The 11,074-nt window shown below is 34.9% G+C and overlaps 1 protein-coding gene across 4 annotated transcripts in view; it reads right to left on the reverse strand.

Moving 5' to 3' along the window:
• The window catches only part of LOC106883250 (BMP-2-inducible protein kinase), a 139,609-nt gene that overhangs the window by 90,911 nt on the left and 37,624 nt on the right, over positions 1 to 11,074 (reverse strand). For all 4 annotated transcript variants that reach the window (XM_052966126.1, XM_052966123.1, XM_052966125.1 and 1 more), the window contains exon 2: positions 1,174 to 1,292. In XM_052966126.1, coding sequence (XP_052822086.1) covers positions 1,174 to 1,292 — 119 coding nt within the window. The remainder of the gene's footprint in view (positions 1 to 1,173; positions 1,293 to 11,074) is intronic.

Raw genomic sequence — 11,074 nt, forward strand, 5'->3', positions numbered from 1 at the left:
TAAATAGCTTTGTAATCTTCTCAGGTAAATTTGAGCATTAAAAAATGGGTAATAGAGAGAAAAAAAATTCACCAAAGGTAAGATGCAGGCATGGCTGTACAATAAAGAAATTTGCTTCAAAATGAAGTGGTTTAGACTTCATTCCCACTGAATGAATGCTGTCAGCTGGTGTTTTCTACTGAAGATGCAAATTAACCAAAATCTTGTTGGTGAAATTTGGTAGACATGGCCAGCCATGAGCTGCTCGTTATTCATAGGTGTGGGAGAAATAATACCTTACTTGGAGAAAAGCGAGAGTTGACAACAAAAAGAGCATCTGACTACATAAAAATATGACTAATCCAAGCATGAAAAAGTGGACATTAAAATGGTGGTGATGCACATACAAGGGGGTACCCAAAAGAAACTAGAAACATTCTCTGTGTGTGGGACAAACCTGTTGTAGTTAAGGCTTCTACAGTTAGAAGCCACTTGATGTGACCCCCACTACTGCTTAATGATGTACCCCCACTATTGTTTGACAACTGATGTTGCTGTGTTTACCTTCCTCTAACTTAGCGGTTTGGTAAAAGACACTGACATAATGAGTACTAGGCTTACAAGGAATAAATCCTGTGGTTCATTTCTTCGACCAACGGCAGTGCTCCACCATGGCCGCAGTCACATGACTGAAAGAAGTAAAGCAATAAAAATCTATGCCATTTTAATCCCGAGGCTGGGTATCTCTGCTAGTATGAAATATAAACTCAGCAACTTAAAGCTGGTGTGCAGTGCAGGATCAAATGTTGTGATCTACTATCAAAGCCCAATATCCTCTATGCTCATGTTATATTATTCTTATATTAATCTCATGTAAAGAAAAGTTCCACATCAGTATCCAGCCCTGGAAGATACCCCACTGTAGGATAACATGTGGTGGCCAAATAACAGCATAAGAGCTTTTAAGTGCACATTATTAGGTTTTTACCCAAATTATATTTTTTATATATATATATATATATATATATATATATATACACACACACACACACACACACACACATACACATACACACACACACACACACACACACCACTGGAAGTGTTTTCAACTTTCATAAAAACCAAAAATATAAACAACTAAATTTTAAATTTTTGAAAATTTCTTTCATTTGCAACTCGGAGAATACTCACCGCAATTTGAATCTCTCTCTTACAAACTGCCAAGTCTTGTTCATTATTGACATACATACGCTTAAGGGCATACTTTTGGCCATTTTGGGCACGAGCCAGAAAGACTATTGCAAAACCACCTGGAAGAATTGAAAGAAAATACAAAAAGGTTATACAAAATAGATATCAAAAAGTTTGAGAAAGAAATAACGAAAGAAAAAAATACTCAAGGTTACTTTTAATTAAAGAAATCTATTCAACAAGATCACACTTCTTGGGTTAAATTAGTAAATAAGGCAAATAGACAGGTCAGGCAAAACCTTGACGAACAATTAAATGTTAAAAAAAAAAAGTGTAGAAACATTAGTGCCATTAGCACTTATTGTGATCATTACTATTTCTGTGGAAAATGTAGAAGTTAAGCTTCTGTTGAGCGAAGTCCAGTAAGTTAGTGCCATTTCAATTTACTAATGATACTAAATATACTTTGAAAAACATGAAATTTACAGAATATAATTTTCCCTGCCACATAGAAATATGTCAAATAATAATAATGATAATAATCAATATTATTACCATCATCACCGTTGAGACTATGGATGGCTAAATCAGTTATGAATTCCTATATAAAACATCTTGAAGATATTTAGTTTTGTCTACATTCTGAGTTCATATTTCAATAACTTTGTTTTTCATCCTTGTAGTGTTGGTAAAATAATACCAGTAATACACATTTTTGGCCATGTGTCCTCTACCAGTCAGAAAAGAGTAACACTGGTGACCTAGCAACTGGAATGTGATCAAGCATTCACTACTTGCCACCAATTAGGCAATGCAATAATCGAAAGCCCCACTTGAGCAGTATAAGGCAGACTAGTGGTGGATAAGAGTAATGATATCCTCAGGAAAACTCTAGGCATCAATGAGGACAAACTGGCTGATGTGTTGTGGGGGATTTACAAGCCAAGGATAACTATGGATAACTTCTAGAAATCCTTGACCTGGCAATAGTACCAAAGGATATTACTGATTGAAGATAACAGGCACAGAAATGCTATGAAGCAGAAATGTTGAAGATGCATGCAGAGCAATGAAACTGTACTGCATACACTCATACAATGCCCAAGCATTACTGATTTGTGGCGTTATGGCAAATAGCTGTTGTTGCATATAGGACAGATATGGCTATTGGCCAAGATCATCCTGAAGATCATGCCACTGCTCTCTTTTAATGAAACTGGGCAAGCAGTTTTTCTCTAGCTGATGGCTATGGCAAATTAGTTTACGTGGTGTATAAGTCTTTACACATTAAAGTCAAACATGTTCCTCTTTGATCAAGCCCACATTGACTTTTTCAAATTTCATCTGGAAAAGACAGTGAAAGTGGCAAAGGAAGTGCTCTCCTCCAGTAAAGTTTTTCAAAATATGGGTGACTGTGGCAAAACTGGCTAAAGTGAATGGTACTCTAAGCTTGCATTTATAGATTGGCGAGCAACAGTTAGGCAGGGGCTTGTTTCCTTGGTAATCAGTGTGATTTTGGATATGTAGGGTTCCTTGACTGGCACTAGCTGGGAGACTCATTTATATCAAGAGAATTGTATTATTCATGTATTCATATACTTTGTATATGAATACTTTCCATCTCATTTCTCCCAACCACCTTTCCTCTCTCATCAGTGATTTTAGTACACCCCAACAAACTGCAACCCATTTTGTAATTTTCCTCTCACTTGATGCCTGTGGCAAATAGATGAAATTACTATTATTATTGTTATCATCATCATCATTACTATTATCACCTACACTACTACTATTATAATAAAATTTGTCGAAGCAATAGCACCCGAACTTTTCATTTTCAGACTTCCTGATTTTTTTTTTTTGTTTGTTTTCTTTTTTCTGTTAAGCTACATTACAATTCCCTTAAAATAAAATTAACTGTTTAAAACAGAGATTCAGTCACAAAATGCTCAACCACGGAACCAGTTGATGACAAATGGCAAAGCACCACTATTTTAGTTTTGTAGTATTTAGTTCTGATCACACCAGAATTGACTTTCATTTCTCTAGCTTTGATAAAATATGTAACAATGAAGTATTGAAACCAATCTAGTAGAAGATATCTTTCCCCTACAAATGATTAGCATTGTCTCAATGTGATGAGTTATAATTTGGAAACATTCATCTCTATTGTCAACTAATAGATTAACACACTGCATAGTAAGTATCTCTCTCTCTCTCTCTCTCTCTCTCTCTCCATCTCCCATATGGCTCTTATCAATAGCATGTTGGTTTGCAAACAACTAAAATTCTCATATGTCACTTTTATTATTGTCATTAAGTCCTGTATTTTTGAGAACAATAATATTGTCAGTTAAAGGTTTCCAATGAAGCAAGCACAAGTTTACTGCATTTCCAATAGTGCAAGTGACAAGATAATACCTGTGCAACTTGGGCAGAAAAAAATACAAAGTATTAGTTTGAATGTTCTGGTTTATCAGTTTCCTCACCAATGTCAACATTTTTTCCCCACTATACATGAGTGAAAGATATACACATCTTATATGCGTGTGTGTGTGTATATGTGCATACATACATACATACATACACACACACAAGGTTCCACAGTTTCCATCAACCAAATTTTGTTCACAACTCAAAGCTACAGTAGAAAGCCAAAATTTCAGTCAAAATCACAATGAGACTAACATAAATGTAAATCACCTCTGTGCTGGAATCTGCCTATAAGGAGATGAGTTAAAAAGAAAGTTCTTTAAAACCAACTGAACATGATACGAGTGTAGCACTGAAGAACAAGCCATTAAGCCACTTGCCCTCAATATTCACAGACTCAGAACATCTATGATTTTACACTAGAAACTCATAAGTTAATTGTTACTACTGATATGACAAGTCTTAATTCATTTGTACTGCATTCCAGACAATAGTAGCTGTCAATAATTATATTGAAGGGAAAATAATAAAATGATGGAATATTGACTCAATAAACAAAGCTAAAAGTTCTATATAAGGTAATATTTTTCTAACTTCCTAAAGTGTTTACTCTGATGAAGGAAAGCTCTCATCAAAACATCAGCTATTCAGACAGGAACAGCAGATTCAAAACTATTGAATTTTTTTATCATTTTAACTTTAATCTTCATATCATTCCTGTTCTCTCTTAACTTTCCCTCTCATAGAATAGCAGTGAATATCAATACTACTGTATAAAACATGACTATTCCTCACAATTTCATTTATTCACCCTCTTTATCTACTTATGTTTTAAAAATAATTCAGTCACAAATCTATTGTCTTTGAAGTGTCTTCAGGTAATCAATATCTTAAACAAAGTTTATACTTAACAAATTGGATTTCAATGTTAGTTTACATGAATCAAATCAATTTTTGATCTTTGATAATTTGTTTCTTAAATATATTTAAAATGTTCTTACATATAATACATAATTTTAAGATAATAGATGGAAGAACATACGTTTAAGACCACAGGCAAACTCATGAGAGCTTTTGTTTGCCATAGGGTTATTAGAGCAAGTTAGCTCTGTATAGACCAGGCCTCTTCAAACTAAACCTGTAACAGTAATTACTGCTCAGTACTGAGATGTGCATCTCTATGGTACTTTTCTTATAAAACAGGCAGACTAGGTCACTGAGATCTTAATATATCAGCTCGTAATGCTTCATAGTAGCAATGATGGAATACACATTACTATTGCAAAATAATAATAATTACTGAATTTGTTTTTTAAGCTTAAAAAAGGCTTTTATTTTACCAGGTCTTATTGCAAACTGCATTCATAAATAAAGTGTCCACGATGTACAGTAAACACCACCAAAGTGTATTTGTAAATTTAGATTACTTTTTTTTTTACTGTCTTGTATTAAAAAATACAAATTATTTGTTTGTAAGTTTAAAATTGGCTTTTATTAACCATGTATTATTGAAAAACATTCATAAATAAAGTATAGAACTGGGAATGGCTATTATCGGATTAGCCTAGAGACAAGTAAATTCAGCCTAGCTTTGCCTAGAGACAAGTTAATTCGTTTTAAGTCATTTTTCGACTTAAGACATGTCTCCTGAAACCAATTAACAACATAGGGTGAGGTATGCCTGTACATTTGTTTTGTGTATTAGTAATTTTTTAAATATAATTGTAACTGTGTATATAATTTGTAAATGTTTATGACTGAAACAATCAACACACCTCACCTGCAATGAATTAATTTTTCCAAAAGAAAAAGAAATGACTTTATGCAACTCCAGTTAATTAAAATTACAAGAAAGCTAAGAGTGGGCTCTTAGATATTGCCAAAAATATGGTACAAGTAAATTGAGAGACCCCATATTCACTCATATATAAACTTATTTCAAGAGAGATGCTTTACTAATTTCTAAATTACTGGATCCATTTCACCATATGAATGCTCAAAAATGAGCAAGACTGAAGGGTTTCGCTCTACAGTAGAAAACATTAAAAATAATTAATAAAATAACAGCAAAGTATGCCACTGAGAAGTAATCGTTGTTTTTTTAATTAAACAATGAAGTAATGAATCAGGAGTTAGAGGGTCACTGCCCAAGGACACAAAATAATGCCTAGAGCAAGCTCTGATCTCACATGATAAAACAGGAATATGATACCAACACATCAAATCTAGGCCAAGCCAAACCAAATCACTTTAAAATGTAAGATATGAAAGTCTAGTAACTACCAAAATATCTTTAGTTTTGAAAATAAATATGTGTGTGTGTATTCACACACACAAACATACATACACACATATGTATACATATAAACACACAAAAAGTATGTGACTTTTTGAAGCTAAAAGCATTTCAGTATTTACAATAATCTTAGAGTTTTATGTATAACACTTGTCAAGCGCTATGATGTATATGTACATATATCATAATTTTCGACTGCTTTCCATCCAGGCATGGGTTGGCTGGGTTGTTTACTGTCTTTTAGGACAGGTTGAAGGACCATATCTAGTTCATTATATAATATATATATATATATATATATATATATATAAGGACAAAGAAGAGTCAGAGAAAGACAGGGAGACAAACTAATGCATAGCAAGAGGAAACAGCAAATTAAAAGACAATAAGATTGATGAAAGCATGTAGTGTTAATTGCTTTGTACAAGATGTCTGGGATAAATTTGACGATTCTTTATGTTTCCTTTTTTTTTTTCAGGAACAGCTTGATGTACTGGTGAACAGTCAATGGTGTTGGAAAGCACAAAGATTAAAGCTGTAGTTGAGGAAAAGTTAGCTGTCACAGAGGACAAGAAGCAATCTGAATATTGGAAAAGAGTTATCTGTATGATGATTATTCATGATGGGTATCAAAATGCTGACATCATGAGTCTGCTCAAAGCTCTGTAAAAGCTGTAAGACATGGCATGGACTGCTGCAACAGAACTACAAAGCCATGGCCAGCAGGAAGGGACACATTGTCAGTCACTAAGGGACATGTTCAAATGGTTAAGGTCAAGCAACTGACAAGCAAGTCTGAGGTGTTGAACAGAATATCTACTGTAGCCCATCTTTTATATCAAGACACAACATGTACATAACACTTCCAATCAGTTAAGATCAAAAGCCATGAGAACCACGACCTGGTACTGTGTAAGGGCATTTATTATTATTATTATGGTGGTGGTGAGCTGATAGAATCGTTAGCATGCTAGGCAAAACGCTTAGCAGCATTTTAGCTATCTTTACATTCAGAGTTCAAATCCTGCCACGGTCAACTTTACCTTTCGTCCTTTCAGGATTGATAAACTAAGTACCAGTTGAGCACTGGGGTCAATGTAATCAACTTACCTCTCCCCTAAAACTGCTAACCTTGTGCCAAAGTTTGAAATTATTATTATTATTGTTATTGTTATTAAGGCAGTGAGCTGGTAGAATTGTTAGCACATCGAACACGATGCGGAGCAGCATTTCGTTGATCTTTACATTCTGAGTTCAAATTCCAACATGGTCAACTTTGCCTTTCATCCTTTCAGGGTCAATAAAATAAGTACTACTCAAGTACTGGGACTGATGAAATCAACTTACCCCCACCTCCAAAATTGATGGCCTAGTGCCAAAATTTGAAACTACCATTATTATTATTATTGCTATTATTGTTGTTATTAAAGCAATGAGGAAACAGAATTATTAGCATGCTGGGCAAAATGCTTAGAACCATCTTGTCCATCTTTATGGTCTGAGTTCAAATTCCGCTGAGGTTGACTTTGCCTTTCATCCTTTCAAAGTTGGTAAATAAGTACAGGGATGGACGTTTTTGAAAAAGTCAAAAAATCATTAATTTTAGCTGCAAACAAATTTTAATGACATCAATGTGTTCATATTAAATTAACATTTGTCAAAATCAAGTGTGGAAAACAACATCCATCATGTGATGTCCGTTTTCAATAATGCATTTCTGAAGGCGTTCTTGAAAGTGGGCCTCCACTCTCTCCAGTATTGCTCTGCCAATTTTGACAACTTCCACACAAATAGATTCCACCAAATCGTCTAATGTACAGGGCTTATGTGCATAAGCACATGCCTTGAGGTTTCCCCACAAGAAATAATAACACATGGACAAATCAGGAGACCAAAGGAGCCAAGGAATGTCAGCAAACCTGGAAATGAAGTGGTCACCAAAGAGAGAATGAAGAATGTCCATTGATGTTCTGGCTGTCGCCCCATCCGGCTGAAACCACACACATCAAATAGGCATACATATTCACCGTAATTCAAGCCAAAGTTGTTTATCACCTTGATGTAACACTCAGAGTTCACACAGTAACAGCATTTCCATTATTGTCTTAAAAAAAGTAAGGACCAATGATAACAGCTTTTCCAACAGCACACCAGACCATCACTTTGGGCAGTGCAGTGGTCTTTCATGCAGTTCTCTCAGATTTTCAAGAGCCCAATAATGACAGTTCCGTTGATTCACCATGCCACTGAGATGAAAATCAGCTTCATCACTCATTAACAAATGAGGTTGTCATTTGCTTCAAAAATTGCTTCCATCTGACGTTTGAAGTTAGGCCACTGTGCATAATCCCATGGTTTCAACTGTTGCCCGATGACCAACTTGCATGGGTAGAAATGCAGGTCTTCATGCAAAATACACCTTACCAATCGATTATTGATGCCAAGTTCAGTGGAATGCCTCCAAGAAAGGTGATTCAGACACCGTATCAAAGCTTGTCTGACAAGTTCCACATTTTCTGGGGACTGGTGGCATGAAAGATATGCATTCACCCAACGTAAGATTGTGTTACAGATGGGAGCAACCTAATTTCAGTGAATGTTGAAGCGGCAATGAAACTTATGCTGAACTGCCGTGACAGACTCGTTATTCTTCATGTAACTGTCATAGGCAAACACGTGATGCTCTATTGTCCACAGCGCCATGGCTTCCACCTGAAAAGAAAAAAATGCTAAGACACCGGGGACCGAATGGTACCTGTCAGACATAGTCCCTCCTACTGGGGCTGAGTAATAGTCATTTCAAAAACGTCCATCACCTCTGCCCCACCCTGCACCAGTTGAGTACTGGGGCTGATGTAATCAACTTACCCCCTCCCCCAAACTTGCTGGCCTTGTGTCAAAATTTGTAATTATTATCATCATTATTAATTTCATTATAATTAGTGCATAATTTAAATACCTTTAGAAGATACAGTTCTATATTTAAGAGATGAGGAATTATGTACATTATTTACAATCGACGGATATTTGTCCTAATCTTGTTTGTTGCTAACACAATGTTTCAGCTGATATACTCTCTTCATCAGGTGTCTTGGGGAAATCTCAAACCTGGGTTCTCATTCCTAAGGTATTTTTCGATGTTGTTGTTATTATTATTATTTTTATTATTATTATTATTATTCAGGTCACTGCCTGGAATTAAACTCAGAATTTTGGGGCGAGTAGCCCGCACTCTTAACCACTATACCATACGATAGTAATTAATCAAGTCCCTTTCTTTTCCAAAGTTCAAATCCAAACAGGATCAAATTAACATTTCATCCTGCCAAGGCCGATAAAATGAGTACCAATCAAGTAGATATGATAGCATTTAGAATAATATTAAGAGCGCGGGCTACTAACCCCAAGATTCTGTGTTCGATTCCAGGCAGTGACCTGAATAATAACAATAATAATAATAACAAAATCGAAAAATACCTTAGGAATGAGAACCCTGGTTCGAAATTTCCCCCAAGACACCTGATGAAGGCTGGAGAGTATATCAGCCAAAACGTTGTGTTAACAACAAACAAGATGAGGACAAATACCCATCAATTGTAAATAATGTACCTTTAGAAGATGTAGCCCGATAGCCTATACAGGAACCATTATAACTATCTTTATTTATGGTTTGAGAAAGCAATCAAGAGTTTTCTGTCTTGAAATAAGAATTAGACAGCTTGAAGAACATGTATAGAAGTGTTGAATGTTAATAAAGACGTTCATTATGAACAAGAATGTTTTCAGATCCTACCCAGTAAAGCAATTTTCTGGAACATGTTAATGTCCATCCTTATAAGTAATTTGTTGATCTCCTTACATAAATCATTGTGTATCACTCCAGTTGTGTCAACTACCAATGTGATTGCTAAGCATATTACTTAACTATCATAATGTTTTGAGTTCAAAAGATAAGTCACTCTAAATTCCTTAGCTCTCAGTCAGCGTCTACACATTATAGTCATTTGGTATTACTATGCTGATAATTAATATGATTTTGTCATCAAGTCTGGCAAGCTTGTTATGTATTAACTAGAAGCAGTCTGCATGCTAATTTTTATTATTATTATTCATTTTATTTGTTGTTGACTTCGTCATTCATTTCTGCTAGGTCATTCACATTTACAAATAGCTTTGTACCAAAATAAGAAGTCAAGGGCAATCATCATCATCATCATCGTTTAATGTCTGCTTTCCATGCTAGCATGGGTTGGACGATTTGACTGTGGACTGGTGAAACCAGATGGCTACACCAGGCTCCAATCTGTGGTGAAAGAAATGATACAATGACAGACTAAATGCTCTATAGTAATTAATCAAGTCCCTTTCTTTTCCGAAGTTCAAATCAAAACAGGATCAAATTAACCTTTCATCCTTCCAAGGCTGATAAAATGAGTACCAATCAAGTACAAGCCAGGGCTGTAGAGTCAGAGTTGGAAGCAATTATTGGATTGTCAGGAACTAGTAAAAATGAATCAATCCTGACTAAATTGTAATATGTACTACTTTATAAAAAACAGTCTCCATTTTTGGGTTTTTTTTATTTAAGGTTTTATGTTATGCTAAATAGTTTTGTAACTTCTTTAATAATATTAAAAAGCCTCATTACCATACTTACAGCCTGTATATTCAAACTTTAACAAGCTAGGGAGCTAAAAAGTAGCCTTATTATCCACAGTCAATATATATTGTGTAATATCAGGAGTTTCCCAGTGACCCAACAGGTCATGGGTAATCTAGTTACATATAAAAGTTTGTGATATTAAATTGTTGAGTTAACATCAGAGTCAGAAGTTTATATACAGACTCCAATGTCCTTGATACTAGCATCAATTATGTGGTCAGTATTGACCCCCACAGGTTTATGTGGCTATCCAAAGGGTCAGTAAACACTTGGAATGATTTTGAGCATTAAGGTTGCTGATTCATTAGCAAACTGAATCTGCCAAGTAATTTAAGGCTAAATCTCACTGGTTTCCAGCCAAATATCAATGAAATAACCAGTATTTACCAAACACATGTTTCACATTAAATATTCCATATATTTATATATATATATATATATATATATATAAAATATATAGTTTTAGGGGAAATAACCAGGTTTCAAGAACTCATCGATGGAAATCCATG

This window comes from Octopus bimaculoides, chromosome 3 (assembly GCF_001194135.2).
Source record: "Octopus bimaculoides isolate UCB-OBI-ISO-001 chromosome 3, ASM119413v2, whole genome shotgun sequence".
NCBI lineage: Eukaryota > Metazoa > Mollusca > Cephalopoda > Octopoda > Octopodidae > Octopus > Octopus bimaculoides.